Here is a 20,250-nt window from a genome sequence, read left to right on the forward strand (position 1 = left end):
CCTGTTTCACATCTGCGGAAACTGAAGCTCATCCAGGTTAACCCTCCAGGGTTAGAGAGCCAGCCTGGCTCTGTAGAGTGAGTCTATCCCAGAACTGTGTATGACAATTGCCTTTTCTGTTCCTTTGGGGAAGTTGCAGGCTTTTGTTAATTACCTGATTCTCAAATATACTCAGGTCTGCCTATGGCTCACTGTTTAACCCCTGAGCACACTTGAGCATCATGTAGAACAAGGCTCTTTTATGACTTTACTTTTCCAAATTTTCTTAGCTTTTACTCCCACATTTTTGCTTTGATATTTCATCAAGTTCCCCCAAAAACAGCACTTTTGAGTTTTGATTGAAATTTAATTAACTCATACATTAATTTGGACAAAAGTCCATCTTCACAGTATTTCACATTTTTCTTTGTGAACAAAACATATCCAATTAACCAATAGCAAATGTTATATGAGGGAAAGGCTGGGCATGGTGGCAAACACCTGTAATCTTGGCTATTTGGGAAGCTGAGGCAGGAGGATCATAAGTTTAATACTAGCCTGGGCAACTTAGTGAGACCAGTCTCAAAATAAAATAAAGAATGTAGCTCAGTGGTAGAGTGCTTGCTTAGCATGGTCAAGTACTTGGGTTTGATCCCCAGTAAAGCAAAAAAAAAAAAAAAACAAAACCCAAACAACAACAACAAAACTTATATGGTTAGGGACCATGTCTATCTTTTTCAGAAATGATTTAATGAATAAATAAAAGAAATAATGAAATAGCTCATGTCCTTCAGTAAAGTCTAATAGTTGTCAGCTTAATTACTTTTATCCCTAGAAATACTGTACTTTTATAAAAGATATTCCTATATAATATTGCTATTATATTTATCTAACTAGTTATTGATTGTAAAAGAAAGGAAGAATATTAGGTTTTTCATTATTGACTTAGTAAAGGAAAAGGTCCTCGTGCCTGTGCGTCTCCTTGAAAAGTGCTGGTCTTGCTTTCAGGACTGTCTGTGTGGAGCTCAGATCACCTTTGTCCTGCAGATCATGCTCACCTTACTTAATGTTACCGACAATACAGTATTTAAAAACTATTTCAAATTTTACAAATAGTCATTACATTAGTCGATCATTACATTGATTGTAAACATCACCACTTTGTCATGAAGAAAACCTGTGACAGCATCATAAGACAATAGGACAGTTTTGAGCCTGCTGTGGTCGTGCAGGCAAAGATCCCCCTGCTCAGGAGGCTGAGGTTGGAGGATCCCTGGAGTCCAGGAGTTTGAGTCTATTGGGCAACAGTATCTCACCAGGACAAAAAAAGAAAAAAAAAAAGAGGAAAGAAGAAGTTGTATAAAAATAACTAAATTACAAAAATTTTCTTTTCTTTTGGTATTGGGGGTGAGAGGGTTTAACCCAGGGGCACTTAACCACTGAGCCACCTCCCCCATTCTTTTTACTTACTTTTAAAATTTTTGTTTAGCTATTAAAATTTTGAAACAGGGCCTCACTATGTTGCTGAGGTTGGCTTTGACCTTGTGATCCTCCTGCCTCAGCCTTTGAGCTGCAAAAATTTAATTTTTTAATTCAAAATTAAAGAAACGTCATTTCTTTGGACACTGTAATACATCTTTGGGGATTTGTTTTGAGAAACTAGTCAGAGATGTGCACACTGATGATCACCACAGTGTTATCTTTAATTGAAAAATTTGGAAACAACTTTGGTATCTTTTTCTTAAAAAAAATATTTTTAAGTTGTAATTGGACACGATACCTTTATTTAATGTATTCATTTTTATGTGGTGTTGAGGATCCCACTCAGGACCCTGCATATTGTAGGCAAGTGCTCTACCACTAAGCTACAACCCTAGTCCCAACTTTGGTATTTTAACAAGTGAAAGTAAAGTAAAATCTTAGTATATTTGGCTAGCACATAGCTAGTGCTCAGTTTACTTGTTGAATACTTAAATTGTATGCTTACTTCATTGGGGGATACAGAACCATTAAAAGTCATGTTATATTTTATGGCCTGTGAAAATGTTTGCTATATAGCTAAGTTGTATTCAGTACAAATCCATTAGCATGTGTGTGTCTCTCTGCATTGCACATGCTAAAACGGGAGGAGTTTGAAGCATGTACTACAGAGAATATCACAGTCACTAGGGGAAAGAAGTGAACAGTTGGTTATCTTACCAGCTTCTCTTATAGCCAGCGAGAGCCAGCGCTTAGGGAGGATGCTCAGCAGGATCATTCTCTCTCCCCTCACATTATTCTTACTTTTGTTCCTATAATATTTGCTTTCTTCTGATACAGGTCGACCATCCCTACAGTGCTTCAAATTCTGTACCTTCATGATGTCACAACTTCTACACCATGAAATATACATGGTTTCATATACAAATTAATTATTTTAAAATGTTGTATAAAATTACTTTTAGGCTGTGTGTAAAAAGTGTATATTTAGACTTGGATCCCATCCTCAAGATATCTCATTATGTCATCACAAATATTCCAAAATCTGGGCTGGGGGTGGAGGAAGTAAAGCCAGAGACACTAATTGTCCCAAGCGGTTCAGTAAGGAATAGTTGACTGTGTACCATATAGTTTGTTTGTTTGTTTGTTTGGTTTTAAAAGAAATTTGCTTTATTATAATTAAAAATTTTTTTTAGTTGTAGATGGACACTACCTGAGTTTTTATGTATTTATTATTTTTATGCTGTGCTAAGGATCAAATCCAGGGCTTCACACATGTTAGGCAAGCCCTGTACCACTGAGCTACAACCCCAGCCCCTAGTTTATTTATTTTCATGCCTATCACTATTGTCTGTGTTAGGAGAATCTGAGCTCCATGGGAGGACAGATCTTTTTACACTGCCTGGTACATAGAAAGTGCCCATCAATGTTTGTTAAATAACTGAATGAACTTTGAGCAGTTGTCAAACACTGGGATGTTCTGGGTCCATTTAGGGGTTTAGAGGTCTCACTGGGTTGTTTTTGTTCATGGAAGTACCAGAGCTCTCAAAGGTTCCCTGCAGAATCTTACATCCTTTTTTTTTTTTTTTTTTTAGGTTCTGAGATTGAATCTAGGGCACTTTACCACTGAGCTACACCCCAGTCTTTTTTATTTCTTTAGTTTGAGACAGGGTCTCACTAAGTTGCTGAGGTTGGCCTCAAACTCACGATTCCTCTGCCTTAGCCTCCTAAATCACTGAGATTACAGACATAATCCAGCTTATCAATATCCTATGACACATTTTTTTTTTTCTTTTGGGCTCTGCCTGGATGCTGAGATCTTCTCAGAGGTTGAAAGTCTGAGTCCTTGAATATTTGTGTTGTCTGTCAGAAGTGTTTAATGTGTAGGTCTTTTAACTGTGTTATTAGACTTTTTCCCCCCTTTTGCTGGTGCTGGGGATTGAACCCAGAGCTTCCCATACGCTAAGCAAGTGCTCTACCACTGAGGTACACCTCTAACCCACAAAGACATTTTTAAATTAAAAAAAAAATTTTTTTACTAAAGCAACAAGTGAAACATCTAAAAAATCTGTAATAAACAAAATTAAGAAAATAAATTCACCTACTCTGAAAATCTCAAATAAATTTTTTTGTATTGTATATGATTTTTTTTAAGGGTGAGCATATTTGACATATAACTGTTTTACAGATTTATGGTTCCATAGCACATCTTTTTTCTTTTAAGTGCTAGGTATCACACCCAGGTCTCAAGCATGCTAGGCAATTGCTGTAACACTGAGCTACCCTCTGACCTCTTGAATTACATCTTATCTCAGTATCTTATCTCATTTTTCTTAAAGGATTTTATCCTGGAACATTACAGTGAAGATGGCTATTTATATGAAGATGAAATTGCAGATCTTATGGATCTGAGACAGGTAAATTTTCTGTGCAGCAGAGCTGGAGGACAGCTGCTTGAGCTTGCTGAATCTTGTGCCCATCCTGTGACCGCACGGGTGTAGTCTTAGGAAAATCAAGGATGGTTGGGGATGAAGGGGAGGGGCTGTTGGAATTCCACCTGCAGTACCCTAGGACTGGAGAGACCTGCCCATTGTCCTGCCTGGGCCTGGATCCCAGGATTCCTGACCTCCTAGAATTCATGGTACCAGCAATGGGGCCCACACATCACAGAAATAGTTGGAGGCACCTGTTTCTACAGGTGGTACTCTCCTGCTCACCTCTTTGCTGTCTTCCTTGTAGGCTTGCAGGACACCCAGCCGGGATGCAGCAGGTGTTGAACTACTGATGTCATACTTCATCCAGCTGGGATTTGTGGAGAGTAGATTCTTCCCGCATACTCGCCAGATGGGGCTCTTGTTTACCTGGTAGGTGCCTATGGTCTGCATGTCCTTTCCCAGGTTAGCACCCTCAGCACCTATCATAGATGACATTGAGACAGCAGACTCTGTGGTGGAAGGTAAATAAATTGGTATTTATTTATTTATTTATTATTCTTATTTTTTTGGTATTGGGGATTGAACCCAGGAGCGTTTTTGTCACTGAGGTTCATCCCCATCCTTTTCCTTTTATTTTTTATTTTGAGACAGGCCTCTCTAAGTTGCTTAGGGTCTCACTAAATTGCTGAGGCTGGCCTCAAACTTGAATTCCTCCTGCCTCACTCAGTTTCCCAGGTTGTTGGGATTACAGGCGTGTGCCTAGCTATTATTTAGTTCTGATGGGGACCCAAGGGAGGAAGGCCTTGAATGTTTCAAAATAAGTGAGCCAAGAAGAAGCTTTTTTTTTCCTTTTTTTTTTTTTTTTTTTGTACCAAGGATTGAAGCCGAGGCACTTAACCACTGAGGCACATCATCAGCCCTGTTTTTAATTTTTTATTTTGAGACAGGGTCTTGGTAAGTTGCTGAGGCTGACTTTGAACTTGTGATCAGAGAAGTGGTTTTTTTTTTTATGCTCATTGTGTCATTGGGGAAACAGCAGGGCTCTGAAGGGGAGCTAACAAGAAGCAGTTTCTGTCTTAGATGGGAGGGAATTGGGTTTTGTCCCAGCGGCAATCAGAAATAGATTTTAAAAAACTGAAATAGAATATCTGATTCTTTTCCAGAATGACTTTTTCAAAGATCAATATGGATTCTCTACTTTGGAAAAACTGGGTCTCTTCCTCTTAAGTATACTCGCAGTGTGGGCTAAAGGGCGTGGGCCGCATAAAATTTTACCACAATGGATAGAATACTGCCAATGCCTTCCCTTTGGGAAGGACATGCAGATGACTTTGAAAAAAAAGTGTGGTTGCTTGCCCATTTGAGTGAGAAGGCAATGGTGACTTCTCCCTCGTCTTGAATTAAGGACAAGCTTCCTGCCTACCTCTTGATTTGAATCATGAGTTTTAAAAAATCCTGAGCATCACTCCAGTTAGAATGGCAGCCATCAGGAATGCAAACAATAATAAATGCTGGAGAGGATGTGGAGATAAAGGAACAGAGTTACACTGTTGGTGGGATTGTGAATTAGTACAACCACTGTGGACATCCGTAGAGAGGTTCCTCAGAAGATTAGGAATAGGAGGCTGAAGCAGGAGGATCTTGAGTTCATAGCCAGCCTCAGCGATTTACCGAGGCCGCAAGCAAGTCAGAAAGACCCTGTTTCTAAATAAAGTATAAAAATGGGGCTGGGGATGTGGCTAAACGCCTCTGGGTTCTTTCCCTGGTACAAAAAAAAAAAAAAAAAAAGAAAAAGAAAAAGACAAGGAATGGAACCAGCACATGACCCAGCTGTACCACTCCTGGTATTTAAAGGCATCTTACTACAGGGATACATGCACACCCATGTTTATAGCAGCACAATTCACAATAGCCAAACTATGGAGCCAGCCTAGGTGTCCATCAGTGGGTGAATGGATAAAGAAAATGTGGTATACATACACAAGGGAGTTTATTCAGCCATAAGGAAAAAATGAAATGATTTCATTTGCAGGAAAAATGGATGAACTTAAGAATATCATTCTCAGCAAAATAAGACTCAGAAGGCCAAGAGTCATACATTTTCTCTAGGTGGAAGCTAGAGGGGATGGAATAAAAGAAAGGTGGAGGCTCTCGTGAGGAATGAAGGGTGATCAATGGAGCAGAAGAGAGGGATCAGAGGGAGGGAGGGAGGAAAGGGGGGAATACTGGGGAATGATATTGGTATTATTTTATTGTGGGCAGGTGTGAATATGTGACAACAAACCCCACCATCATGTACAATTACAGTACACCAATAAAAACATATGGGGAAAAAAATCCTGAGTCTTTTAAACTTCAGGAAGAATTATGAGGGGTTAGTAATTGCTATCTATATTTCACTTAGGAAAAGCCACATTTCTTTTCCTTCTTTTTTTCTTTTTCTCTCTTTTTTTTTTTTTTTTGAGACATGGTCTCACTAGGTTATACAAGCTGGCCTCAAACTTGATGCCCTTGTCTCAGCCTTCTGAGTAGCTTGGTTATAGGCATGGGCATCCAATCGCTTATATGTATATTTAAAAATATATATTATTATTATTTTAGAGTACTTTTATGCTCACAACCATATTGAGCAAAAAGTACAGTGAATGGATCCCTGGTTCTAATATGGGAACAGTGTCCCCACCACAGTGGTAGGTTTCTTATGCTAGATGATCATACCTTGACAACATATCATTATCACCATCATTCATTCTGGGTGTTGTAGAGTCTCTGGGTTTCAACAAATGCATGATGACATGCATTCACCATTGTGGTATCCTGCAGAATAGTTCACTGTCCTGAAAGTTCTCTGTGCTATTCATATTTATTCTTCCCCCCTTCCTGACTCCTGTCAGCCACTGATCTTTTAAAATCTCCACAGTTTTGTCTTTCCTAGAATATCCAGATAGACTTTTTTCACTCAGTGATAAGTGCTTAAATTTACCCCACGTCTTTTCATGGCTTGCTAGCTCATTTCCTTTTAGTGGTGAGTTACGTTCCACTGTCTGGATGTACCACAGCACATTTATCCATTCACCTACTTGAAGGACATCTCAATTGAAAAGCCTTATTTTTTGTGGGTGGCTGTGTAGTTCTGTGGCTCTGTGATCAGCATGATCAAATTTGTCATCTTGCTTGGGAACAAAAGCCCCATTGCATGTGCATTTTAAAATTTTATTCAATAAATGAATTTTGCCCGTATTCACCCCAAAGTGGCATCAACTAGCCAAGTAATGTGTATTCCTAGAATGTGTTTTCTTTTAAATAGGTATGACTCCCTCACTGGCGTCCCGGTCAGCCAGCAGAACTTGCTGCTGGAGAAGGCCAGCATTCTGTTTAACATTGGAGCCCTCTACACCCAGATTGGGACCCGGAGCAATCGGCAGACCCAAGCTGGACTGGAGAATGCCGTGGACGCCTTCCAGAGAGCTGCAGGTGTGTCTCTGCCAGGCACAGCCCTGACCCCACCAGGTTGGCACAAGGGTGCCCAGCTGAAGAGTCTGGGATTCTCCCCAGAGCTAGGCATGGTCTCAGAAGCCTGAAAGGGGACCCGGCCGTGTTTAATACTGGTGTAACGTCCCATCAAGAGACCATTAGGTTCAGGCCATCATCTTAGTTTGGGATGTACATAGTGAGGACTTTGGTTAAGGATTCATCTTTTCCAAATGAATGGCCCCAGTGATGACACTGAGTAGCTCTTTCTTCCAACACTAACTATGTGGAAGAACAGAATCACTTTTCCCAATGAGTAAAAATGTGGGCTTTTTATTTTTTTCTTTTATTAGGTGTACCTGATGCCTACAAAGTCCCTCCTTGTCTGTTCAGGATATGTTCCAAGACTGGCAGGAGGAGCCAGAAGGTTCGGGTGGTTCAGATAGTACGGAACCCTATGTAACTCTGGTTTTCCTATATGCAAAGATATATGATAATATCATAATGAAGTTGAATTTATAGATTAGACATAGTAAGAGGTTAACATTAATAATTAATAAATAGAACGATTGTAAAATATTGTCATAAAAGTTCTTTGAACCTTATGAATTCTTCATTTCTGGAATTTCCCACTTAGTATTTTTATACCACAATTAACTGAGTGTAACGGAAACCAAGGAAAGCAAAGCCTTGGATAAAGGAGGACTGTTACGTTACCCTCTGTGCTTTGTATCATTCTTATTCTGTCAAGTTCACCAGCCTGAAGTTGGTGCTCTCAGCCCTCTGCCAAGTGCTGTGTACTCTGCATCCCTAGTAGATCTGTTGCCTTCTACTGGGATTTTAAAAAATAATTTTTCCCCTTCTTTAACCTCTTAGCCTGAAATTTGTCCTGATATGAACCAGATGCAGGATGCAGAAAAGCAACTTAGCACCATCCCCTAGAGGACGGGGATGCAATGGGTGAGCCTGGTGTGGCTTCTATGCCTTCCTGGGGTCTGTATGCTCCCCTCCAGCAGGGACTGTGTCTGGGGCAGACTCAACACAGGGATGGTGGGCAAAAATAGCAGCACGGTGCAGACCGCAGCATGACCCTCTGAGTCTGCCCAACAGGTTTTTGCTGTCTGTGCTGATCCCCTGTTCTGCTTTGGGGTGTAATCACTCCTACTCCATCCCCTCCCCCAACATAGAACCTTTCCGGATACTCACTCAGGAAGCCCTGTAACCCTGTGTAGGACCACAGCTTTGTCACTTAGACTTATGGAATTTCTTGCATTAAAATCATTGGTGTTTGGGGATGAGACGTGGGCGTGGAATTGTTTTAGTGTATGTACTTTTCTGGACTCATCTTTCTCCCTGAGGTATCCCAAGCAGGCATATGTTGTGACCTGTCTCGAAGATTCTAGAGATAAAAAGACAGAGTGAAGCTTAAACAGTGGTGACCATGAGGGCAGCCCCAAGGGGGGCAAACCGGCTGCAGCAGGTGCCATCCCTCTGCAGGGCAGTAAAACCAGAGGGACCAGTTGGATGGGATTCATGTGGCAGATTATATTTCAGTTCCAAATTGTTCTCATGACAGTTCTCATGACAGTTAATTTCCTAAAGTATGAAGAAGTCAGCTGAAGGCTGCAACATGAACGGCGTGTCCCTGGGAGCCCTCTGGGTTGTTCTTTCCTGAGGTCCTGCAGTAGGGAGGGCTTTGCATTTCTGAATGACTCAGGTGTCGTGGGAGAGCAAATCCCCTTGGAGCTCCCTCATTCATTCCACCTGCTTTCAGCTGTCACCTCCATCACATGTCCAGTCACGGGCAGTTTCTCACAGTTGTCCCCAGTGAGAAGGGGAGGGAGGGAGCCAACTGGTTTCCTTGGTGATATACATGTACATGTTTTGGAAGCAAATCTAATTTTTAAAAACTGTGATAAAATATACATATTTACTGTTTTGACCTATTTTTTTTTTTTTTTAAATGCTGGGAGTTAATCCAAGGCCTTGTGCATGCACTGTACTACTGAGCTACTCCCCAGCTCGCTTGCTCGCTCTCGCTCTCTCTCTCTCTCTCTCTCTCTCTCTCTCATATAGATATATAGACAGACCTTTGTTTTATTTATTTATATGTGGTGCTGAGAATCAGACCCAGTGCCTCATACATTACCAGGCAAGTGCACTACCACTCAGCCACCACCCCATTGACATCCCCATCTCTTTTTAACTTTTATTTTGAGATAGGGGTTTCACTAAGTTGTCCAGGCTGCTCTCAAAACTGAGATCTTCTGGCCTCAGCCTCCCAAATAGCTGGGATTATTACACATGAGCCACTATGCCTGGCTATAATTTTTAACCATTTTTCACTGTGGTAAAACATGCATAAGATAAAATTCACATTTTAATCTTTTTCTTTTTGGCATTGGGGATTGAATCCAGAGGTGCTTTACTATTGAGCTATGTCCCCAACCCTTTTTAATTTTTGAGACAAGGTCTCACTGAGTTGCCTAGGGCCTCACTAAGTTGCTGAGGCTGACCTCAAACTTGTTGTGATCCTTATGCCTCAGTCTCCCGATGGCTGGATGACAGACATGCACCTCTGTGCCCAGCCATTTTAACCATTTTTTTTTTAAAGAAAGAGAGAGAGGAGAGAGAGAGAGAATTTTAATATTTATTTTTTTTTAAGTATTTGGCGGACACAACATCTTTGTCTATATGTAGTGCTGAGGATCGAACCCAGGCCGCACGCATGCCAGGCGAGCACGCTACCGCTTGAGCCACATCCCCAGCCCATTTTAACCATTTTTAAGTGTACTGTTCAGTGGTGTTAATTACGTTCATATTGTTGCACAACTATCACCACCGTCCATCTCCAGGATATTTTCATCATTCATACTGAAGCTGTGTACCCATTAAATAATAACACTCTCTTCCTTCCCCCAGTTCTTAGTAACCGGTACCCTCATTCTTTTTATCTATACAAATGGGGACTATTCCAGGTACTTCATTAAATGAAATCAGATGATGTTTGACCTTTTATGATTGGTTCATTTCACTTAGCATAGTGTCTTCATTTTGTTATAGCTTGTGCCAGAATTTCATTCTTTTGACTTTGGACTGGATGCTAGGGTCAAATCCAGGGTCTTGTGTATGCTAGGCAAGTGCTGTGCCCCTGAGCCACAGTTACCCCCTTAGCCCTGCATTCCCATTTGGTTTTGCTTTTTTTTGTTGTTTGTGGTACTGGGTATTGAATCCCAGAGTGCTCTACCACTCAACTACGTCTCCAGCCCTCTTGATTTTCATTTTGAGGAGTCTCGCTAAGTTGCTCAGAATAACCTTGAACTTCTGATCTTCTTTCCTCAGCCTCTTGAGTTTTGGGGATTATAGGTGTGCACCACCTTGCCCAGGTCCTGATTTCCTTTTAAGGCTTGAAAAATATTCCAACATATGTATTTACCACATTTCCCATACTTGTTCAGCCATCACCATTTGGATTTCTTTTCTACCTTTTGACTATTGTAAATAATGCTTCTTTGAACATGGATATGTCAGTTGAGTCTGAGCTTTCAGTGTTTTGGTTATAAATGTAGGAGTGATGTTGCTAGATATATAGGAATCAGAGGTTTTTAAAAGATGCTATAAGACATTAGTTTGTGTATTACACACATATATAATACACACACACACACATATATATACAGACATACGTGTGTGTGTGTGTGTGTGTGTGTGTGTGTGTGTTTTTCTCCCCATGCTGGGACTAGAACGTAAGGCCTTGTATATACTATGCAATCGCTTTCTACCTCCAATCTCAATTTTACATTTTTGTTCTATCATTTTCTATAGCAGCATGGTAAAATAATATGATCCCCAACTAATAAGCAAAAAAAAAAAATTATGATTTTAGGTGTTTTAAGCTACCTGAAAGAAACATTCACGCATACTCCCAGTTATGACATGAGCCCCGCCATGCTCAGTGTGTTGGTCAAAATGATGCTTGCACAAGCCCAAGAAAGTGTGTTTGAGAAAATCAGCCTTCCTGGGATCCGGAACGAATTCTTCATGCTGGTTAAGGTGGCTCAGGAGGCTGCCAAGGTAAGGCTTCTCAGTTCCTGTGACTCTGGGGGGTGGGCAGAATCCATTGGTGCAGGTGCACTGGAAGCGGCCGGGGTTCCCACGGCAGCAGCTTGCCCACCACCAGGGCAGCGTGCCTGTCCCAGCTGAGGCTGCTGCCTTGTGTTTTCTTGGCAAGTATCAGTGTTTCAGATATGGATCATTGATTCCATCTGCAGCTTGGCCTAAAAACCAGCATAATGACAGTTGCTGATCCCTCTGTTAATTCTGAGGCTGACAGCAGCAGGAGTTGCTTGGCACTGAGCCCAAATTGTGGAGCAGCCTCTGGCAGAGGCTCCTGTATAGAAAAAAGGGATCTTTTTCCTGTACTTAGTTCATGAGGATCCTTGTGCTGGGCTCCCCCTTCCCAATATCCCTTCTGTTTCAGGTGGGAGAGGTCTACCAGCAGCTGCATACAGCCATGAGCCAGGCACCAGTGAAAGAGAACATTCCCTACTCCTGGGCCAGCTTGGCCTGTGTGAAGGCCCACCACTACAGGGCCCTGGCCCACTACTTTGTCGCCACCCTCCTTATCGACCACCAGTGTAAGACTTGGAGGCTTCAGGGCTTGGGGCTTTGGTTGGAGGTTTGATCTTGCTGTTTCTGGGGGATTCTGAGCCGAGTACAGCTGCCTTCCTGTCTGGAGATGCTCACAGGCTGAAGGCAGAGGATGGGCAGTACATATTGATCTAGATACCTGTCACAGGCCAGGGCAGCATTAGGGGGTTACAGACTTCTGCTATAGAAGCAAAAGGAGTGGTTTAATTCTCTTTAGAATCAGGCAAATGATTTTTCACCTGGAATTTAGAATCTGAGGTGTGCCAACCACTCAGTTTTATTACTGAGTGTATATAGCATTTTAAGGTAATATATATTTTTTTCTTTTTTTAAAATGATGCAGGGGATTGAACCTAGGGCCTTGTGCATGGCAAGAAAGTGCTCTATCACAGAGTTACACCCCTAGCCCTTCAGGGAGAGTTTTGATCGGATTAGTACTATTCAGGACAGCCCCCGGAATAATTAAATGGACAGCCTCTGGAGCCAGACTACTTGGGTTCATATCTCAGTTCTGACACTAGCTGTATGACCTTGGACGAGTTACTTAACTGCTCAGTGCCTCAGTTTTCTCATCTGTAAAATGGAGATACGAAGGGAAACTACCTTAACAGGGCTGCTGTGAAAAAAATAAGTGCCTGTATTCAAAGCTAAACCATGAAAGTGTGAGCTGCCATTTCTAGTATGTAGTCTGTTAGGTGGGAGAAGTTAGGTAAACAGATGGAAATACAGTGCTCCAGCAGTGGCTGTCAGGATATGAATGAGGCAGCAGGTGGACTTACTGGTGCAGTCCTAGATGGCTCCTCAGAGTTAGTGATGTTTGTGGCTATTCCAGCTATACTTCGAGGGAAAGAGCAAGCAGTGCCTGAGCATAGAAGCCGAGGCTAAGAATGTGGAAGTGGTGTTGAGTGGCAGGTGAGGTTGGAGAGGGGTGTGGCCTCACCATAGGCATGGAAGCCACCAGAGGTGTTTAGGGTGGGCAGCAACAGGGGTGGGACTGTGCCAGGAGGTTCCAGGCAGCAGATGACTTGGAGGAGACAGTGAGGGCTCAGGGCCCATCATGAACTCCTGGAATATGGCTGGCACCAGGTGAGCAAAGGCCAAGGGGCTAGATTGCTTTGACTGTGTCTACAGGCAGAAAGGACACCCATAACCACTAACACCTGGTAAAATGGGAGATGAAAGGATCCTGGGGATGTGGTTGAAAGGGAAAATCTCTACATGGGGTGTGGCCCCATCTTCAGAGGCAGATGGGGATTTAACCTGGAGCTTAAATTGCAGTGAAGCCGGGCGCAGATGAGGACCACCAGGAGAAGTGCCTGTCCCAGCTCTATAACCACATGCCAGAGGGTTTGACACCCTTGGCCACACTGAAAAATGATCATCAGCGCCAACAGCTGGGTGCGTACGGGCCCTGCTCCTAGAACTGTGTCCAGTTTGCTGATAAGCAGCCCTGCTCATGAACAACCCTAGAAGAATATCTAGGTGGGGGCTTGAAAGAGAAGGGTGTCCAGACTCACTGGAGCTACTCTGGATTCAGAAATTATGAGGTGCAACCCTCTAGTCTCAAAGGACTTTCAGAGCTTTGCTCTTATGCATTCCATGAGTGCCCGGGCTACCCCCCATGGAACCAGAGCTTTGACTGTCTCCCAACACCACTGTGGCCCATGACATGGCCCTTTGCCATCCTAAGGTTGAAGGACACATTGTCAATTTTTTTATGCTTCACCAAGGGCGAGTAAGACTGGTAATGGACTGACCTGGTTTTGTGTCTGTTTTGTGTCTCCATGTGAATATCTCTTTCCCTGATGTCCTTCAGCACCCAAACCTTCCGCCCACCCAAACACATGTAACTTCCCCTCTCTCAGTGATGTCAGCTCCAGCCCATTTGGTGCTTAGGCCAGAAATTTTGGATTTACTCTGCATTCCTGCCTTTCTTTGTCACCTTACATTTGAATAGCAAACATCATTAACTCTACCTAACATCCCAAATCTAATACTTTTTTTTTTTTTTTTTGGTGCAAGGGATTGAACTCAAGGGTGCTTAATCACTGAGCCACATCCCCAGCTCTTTTTATTTTTTATTAAGAGACAGGGTCTGGCTGAATTGATTAAGACCTCACTAAGATGCTGAGGCTGGCTTTGAACTCGCGATCCTCCTGCCTCAGCTACTATAGTGAGTCACAGGGATTATAGTCATGCACCATCACACCCAGTCTAACTAGTTCTTATCCTCCCACCTTGGTCAAAGCCACATGCCGATAGTGCTTACCTCACAAACATTGGCTTGATTAAACTCCACCCGACTCTATGAGATAGGTCTGGTGGGCTTCCCACTTTACTACTGAGGAAACAGAGGCTCAGAATGGACATACCGCTTACCTTGCTCATAGCTAGTCTCCTTGCTTCCCTCTGTTCACACGGAGGCTGGTTACTTCAGTCCTCTGCCTACACCCTAATGGGTTCCCATCTTGCCCACAGTAGGAAGAGTAAGAGTCTTTATCCTGACTCATAAGGTCAGGCACGACCTGGCCCCTGCTCTTCTCTGATCTCATTCTCTGCCCTTCTCTCCTATTCCCCATTCCCTTCAGCTATATCCTCAATTCCTATTGTCCCCCCCAAACCTTTTTTTTTTGTGGGGGGAGGTGCTGGGGATCAAACCCAGGGCCTTGTGCATGCAAGGCAAGCACTCTACCAAATGAGCTATATCCCCAGCCCTCCTGTTGTCCTTGAAAGGTAAGTGAGCTCCTGCCCCAGAGTCTTTGCACCTACGGTTCCTTCTTTCAGGAATGCTTTTTATATCATTTCCTTCAGGGCCCTGCTCAGAAGTTACCTTATAAACAAAAATAATTTTAAAAACAAAACAAGTTTATCCAAAAAGCCTTCCTTGATCACCCATCATAGAATAGGTCCCATTCCCAATCTTCTAGCACGACTTGCCTACCTTGCTTCACTTTTCTTCATAACCTCATGACCATGGATCCACCACATGTATCTTTGTTCCTTAATTATCTGTCTTCAAGTAATAGCATGTAACTTCATGAATACAAGGGGAAATTTTTGTTCTTTGCTTTATCTGTACACCTAGAATACCCAGTCAGTATTTGTTGAGTGAACCCTTAAAAGTGAGCATTTACACTTGTATCTCAGTGGGGGTGGGGCTCAGCTGTCAGCGAGATCCTTTAGAAAGGAGAATGTTTGCCTTTTGGGCTGATCCTTGGGTCCTTGGTATCTCTGTGATATATTCATATTGGTGGTGGCTTTCTGCCTACAGGAAAATGCCATCTGCGCAGAGCTATCACTCACCACAAGGAGTCTGTGAGGGAGGCCAGTCTGTGCAAGAAGCTCCGTGACATCCAGGTACTTCAGGAGGTGCTGTCTGCCGCACATCAGCGCTCTCGGCTCAAGTACAGTCAGTACCAAGAGGATGATGATCTTCTGAACTTGATCGATGCTCCTGATATTGTTTGTGAGTGTCTAGAACTAATGTGCCTTTTGTTGCCCGGAGGCCTGTGTCTGCTGTGTAGACTGTGCCCTGCATGGGAAACCAGGGTACCTGGCTAAATGCAGCTTGTATTTGCTCACCCTTCAGAGATTACACAAGCTCTCATTGTGTGGTGGGCCCTGGAGGGGCCACATTTCCAGCTGCCTTCTAGGAAACTGCATTTTACTCTCTTTTACTTCCAGCTCCTGAGTTTGAGAGCTAAATGCATCATAATTTCCTCTCCTGGGCTTCCTGATATCCCCTTTATTTTTCATCTTTTATCACCACCAGAATTTCTAAAAATCTCCCAGGTGTTGTGCACAGCGATGGCTTAGGAATACACACATAGCTGAACCAGACAAATGTTGCTGTCCTCTGGCAGTTGGTGGTCACTTCTGCCCAAGAGGGTGGGGAATGGGAGGTCCTCCCTCGAGTGATGGCTTTGCTGTGAGAAATGACTAGGGTCTTTCCAGGAATTAGAGGTGGGGGATGGTTGGTGGCCCATTTTGGGGAACCCCTTTGTCCATCCCCTCCTGAGTACAGAAAAAAAACTAACTCAAACTCAGTTTCTCCTACTATACGCTCACAGCACGGATTACTCCTGACACTAGATATGTGCAGGTTTGTCCACACTTCAAACCAATAATCAGTTCTGCAGCAGGTGCCGGCTGGTTGTCCTCTGATCCAGTTCAGTACTGATACTGTCTACCCAGAGATAGCATCAGGTCTCTCAGGTTCAGAACTTGGACGCCAGGATTATCCCCGTCCCACCTCAGATGCCAATTATAAACATCACATTGTTTTACCTGTATTTCCCACAGCTCTTTTTCAATTAATTTAACTACAGCCAGGAACAGTAGCATGTGCTATTCAGTTATTCAGGCAGTCTGAGGCCGGAAGATCACAATTTTGAGGACAGCCTCAGCAACATAGAAAGAGCCTATCTCAAAAAATAATAATAATAATTTGTTAGAACAGCTCACAGAACAGAACTCAAGGAAACCCTTAATTATACTGTTTAGTTTGAAGGATATTACAAAGGATTCAGATGAAGAGATGCGTAGGCTGAGGTCTGGGGGAAGGGACGCAGAGCCTCTGTGCCCTCTCCAAGTGTGCCACCCCCCAGGAATGTCCATGGGGTCTCCTACCCAGGAACTCTCTTATTCCTGTCCTTTGGGGGTTTTATGGAGAATTTCTTTGCAGAGGCATGATTGAAACATGGACAACCTTGTGGAAATGGGACTGGACACAAAAGGTGTGATCTAATGTTCATCGGCTGGGTGGGGAGACCCAGCAAGGCCTGTGTGCTCAGCAGTCTGCTTGGCCTCTTTACGCCATATGCCTCTCTCAGGGGCAGGAGCCGGACTCCTGGGATGAAACAGGTCTTGTGACCTACTATCAGAGGTCAGAGAATTTCTTTATGGCAGCTTGTAGACAGCTTTCTTAGGAGAAGATAAAGAGTTTTTATGATTTGTCTTGGGGAAGAGATATTTTAGTTTCTGTGGCCTGCCTTGGGAAGGGAGTTATGAGCCAAGGACCATGGTCAAAGCCAAAAAATGTTTATTGTTATATCACCCCCTCTTTCCCACACTGTTCTCAGTATCTGGGGATCCCTCCTGATATTCAGGGACCAGCTATTAGAGACAGGGTCCTGCTCAAGCCAGAATCCTCGGCTCCTCTGTAATAATGTTAGTTGTTGTCTGTTGAATGTTTGAGGTCTACCAGGCATGACAGTTGGCCCCGTTTGTATACTATTTCATCCCTCTTCCACTGCTGTGAGGGAGGTACTAATTACTGCGTTGTATTAAAGATGAGGAAGTAAAGGCCTAGGGAGATCCAAATTCTTGCCCAGGTCACCCACCTGATGTGTAGAAGCAGGAATAGCACTCAGGGATTCTCCTAGGAGGTAGAGACTTAAATTCCACAGAGGGAGGGAGGTAGGCAGCTCTATCAATGGCAATGCTGCTCGCCCTCCCTCCACTTTTTTTTTTTTTTTCCTACTTCCTGTTGCGAATAGAACTCAGGGCCTCGGGCATGGTAGGCAAGTGCTTTGCCACTGAGCTAAACCACCAACCCAAGCACAACCCTTGTAGCAGATGAGCAGCCTGCCTGAGCCCAGTACTGTGTTAAGGATTTGCAAGAAGCCGCCCCAGGGTCATCCTGTGGATAGCAGGGTCTGATACACGCTGGTGGGACCTAGATTTTCTTTTCAGACTGTTGTTCACGTGTATTTAGCCTTCTCTGGGGTCCTTTGTTAGAAACCAACTAGCTTTCCAGTAAGGGTGGGCCTGAGCCTGCCATAAGGTCACTGTTGAAGATTTGTAGATAATGATGGATGTGACTGGGGCAAGGTCACTGCCCACTGCAGAATCCTCACATCACATGATTAATGATGAAATCAGGAAGCACACTGTGCCCAGGACTGTGTTCTGAGACACACAGGTCTTCTGTTAGAGCCACACCTGAAACAGTTTGCTTCTCGGCAGGGTTTATGAATGCTGAAGGAATTGCACCAGAATTGCATCAATAAGCTCCTGGGGGAGGAGGGATGTGTCTGGTCATCATTCCTCTGTCCCAGCCCTGAATGGGTTATAGCTCCAATCAGGTACCCCGGTGGGAGGCACAGTCACCTGGGGCCACGGGTTGAGACACGTTACATTTTTTGTACTACTCATCCAAGCCAATGGGAGAGACTGAGAGGGAGAGAAACTGGTGCTTCCCCTTCCCTTCTGAGGGAAGACTGGATATCTGAGTTTTCGAGGACTCACTTTCTTTTTTTTTCCTATTTGTTTATATGTGGTGCTGAGAATTGAACCCAGTGGCTCCCACGTGCTAGGCAAGGGCTCTACCACTGAGCCACAGCCCCAGCCCTCAAGGATTCACTTTCCATGATGGAAACATTTCTCCTTTCATTTTCAATCTTCTTTTCTAGCTAAAACTGAGCAAGAGGTTGAAATCATATTGCCCCAGTTCTCCAAGGTGACAACCAGAGACTTCTTCCAGAAGCTGGTATGTGGGACATTCATTTTAAAAGAAATAGCTTTTAAATTTTGCATATATATTGTCTTCGTCCATCTGTCCAGGCCATTATAACAAGATACCATAAACCCAGTAGCTTATAATCAAGAGAAACTTAAGTCTCCTTAGTTCTGGCAGCTGGCAAGTCCAGGATCAAGGCACTGGCTGATTCAGAGTCTGATGAGGCCTGCTTTCTGGTTCTTGGTTGACATCTTCTTGCTGTGTCTTCAGACGATAGGAGAGGAGAATGAGCTCCCTAAAACCTACTTAAAAGGGCAACAGTCCCTTTAATGAGGGCTCCCCACTCATGACCTAATCACGTCTTCAAAAGGCCCCACCTCCTAATAATCATATTGATTAGATTTCAACATACAAATTTTTGGAAAGACATAAACATTTAGAAAATAGCATTCCTTAAGAGAGCCAGTTTTAGATATTTTAGAATTTTATATTAGAAGTTTTATTTAAGATAATTTCTAAAAGTTAATTTTATTTAAAATATATTGGCTATGTTAGAAAAAAAATGGCAATGAATGTTTGTCTATGAGTATGATAGCACATATAGCCACTGAACAAGGCCAAAGGAAGTCTTTAAGGACAACAGACAACATTCCTTTTAGCTTTCAAATGTCTGATTCAGAGCTGGGCATGGTAGAATGCATCTGTAGTCCCAGCTAATTGGGAGGCTGAGGCAGGAGGATCTCCTAAGCTTATGAGTTCAAGGCCAGCCTGGGCAACATGGGGAGCTATCTCAAAAAGTCCAATTCCACCTTCAAACCCTACATTTAATGATGATCTCTTTTAAAGGGCCCCCTGTCTGTGTTTTCTGCTAACAAGAGGTGGACACCTCCCCGAAGCATTCGCTTTACAACGGAAAAAGGGGAAGTGGGGTTCACCTTGCGAGGAAATGCTCCAGTTCAGGTCTACTTCCTGGATCCTTCCTGCTCTGCTGCGGTAAGCCTGCTGCTGTCTGGATGGGAGAGAGCCCACCAGCAGCTTTACACAGAATCGGGCCGGGAAGATAGAAAGCAAGCAGCTCAGATGCATACATCTAGGTGATGGAATTCGGGGTTCATGGATGTCAAAGGTCTGACTTGATATGAAAGGCCTCTTGGGTGCTACATGCCCAAAGAGAACTGTGAATGAAATTTTGCTCTCTCAAAGCAAAGTTATGCTAAAGTTATACTTTGTTCATGAATCTGGGGACTGAATCAGGTATTTAAATGAACAGAACAAAATACTGATCTTTTTTAAACAATACTTTTGTAGCTGGCAGGAGCCAGGGAAGGAGATTATATTGTTTCCATTCAAGGCGTTGATTGCAAGTGGCTGACGGTGAGCGAGGTTATAAAACTGCTGAAAAGCTTTGGTGAGGAGGAGATTGAGATGAAGGTGGTGAGCCTCCTGGACTCTGCATCCTCCATGGTGAGCACCCCTAGCAGTAAATAGCAGATTGATATGAAATGGGCGTGAGTTTGGCCTCTGAGGTCTTTTCTGTCTCCCACCTGCATGACGTGACACAAGCAACTGAACTCCTAAGCTTGTCAACCTGAGTATGTGCCCAACGTGGGCCAAAGATAACTTGAAATTTTTTTCTTTAATCCTGTAGATCAAATAGTTTTCTGATTATATTCTATTTAATTACAGAAGTAATACAAACTCATGTTAAAAAAAAAAAGTTCAGATGGAGCTGGACCTGGTATCATGTGCCTAAATTCCAGCTACTTTGAAGTCTGA

General features: G+C 43.2%; 1 protein-coding gene across 3 annotated transcripts in view; it reads left to right on the forward strand.

The window, feature by feature from the left end:
- The window catches only part of Rhpn2 (rhophilin Rho GTPase binding protein 2), a 65,920-nt gene that overhangs the window by 37,759 nt on the left and 7,911 nt on the right, over positions 1-20,250 (forward strand). For 2 of the 3 annotated variants that reach the window (XM_078032191.1, XM_078032190.1), the window contains exons 5-14: positions 3,798-3,875; positions 4,198-4,322; positions 7,201-7,367; positions 11,251-11,438; positions 11,845-12,001; positions 13,293-13,412; positions 15,286-15,480; positions 18,428-18,504; positions 19,321-19,467; positions 19,783-19,938. In XM_078032191.1, coding sequence (XP_077888317.1) covers positions 3,798-3,875; positions 4,198-4,322; positions 7,201-7,367; positions 11,251-11,438; positions 11,845-12,001; positions 13,293-13,412; positions 15,286-15,480; positions 18,428-18,504; positions 19,321-19,467; positions 19,783-19,938 — 1,410 coding nt within the window. The remainder of the gene's footprint in view (positions 1-3,797; positions 3,876-4,197; positions 4,323-7,200; positions 7,368-11,250; positions 11,439-11,844; positions 12,002-13,292; positions 13,413-15,285; positions 15,481-18,427; positions 18,505-19,320; positions 19,468-19,782; positions 19,939-20,250) is intronic. The other variant, XM_078032192.1, reaches the window with a different exon arrangement.

This window comes from Ictidomys tridecemlineatus, chromosome 15, assembly GCF_052094955.1.
Source record: "Ictidomys tridecemlineatus isolate mIctTri1 chromosome 15, mIctTri1.hap1, whole genome shotgun sequence".
In the NCBI taxonomy this organism is placed as follows: domain Eukaryota; kingdom Metazoa; phylum Chordata; class Mammalia; order Rodentia; family Sciuridae; genus Ictidomys; species Ictidomys tridecemlineatus.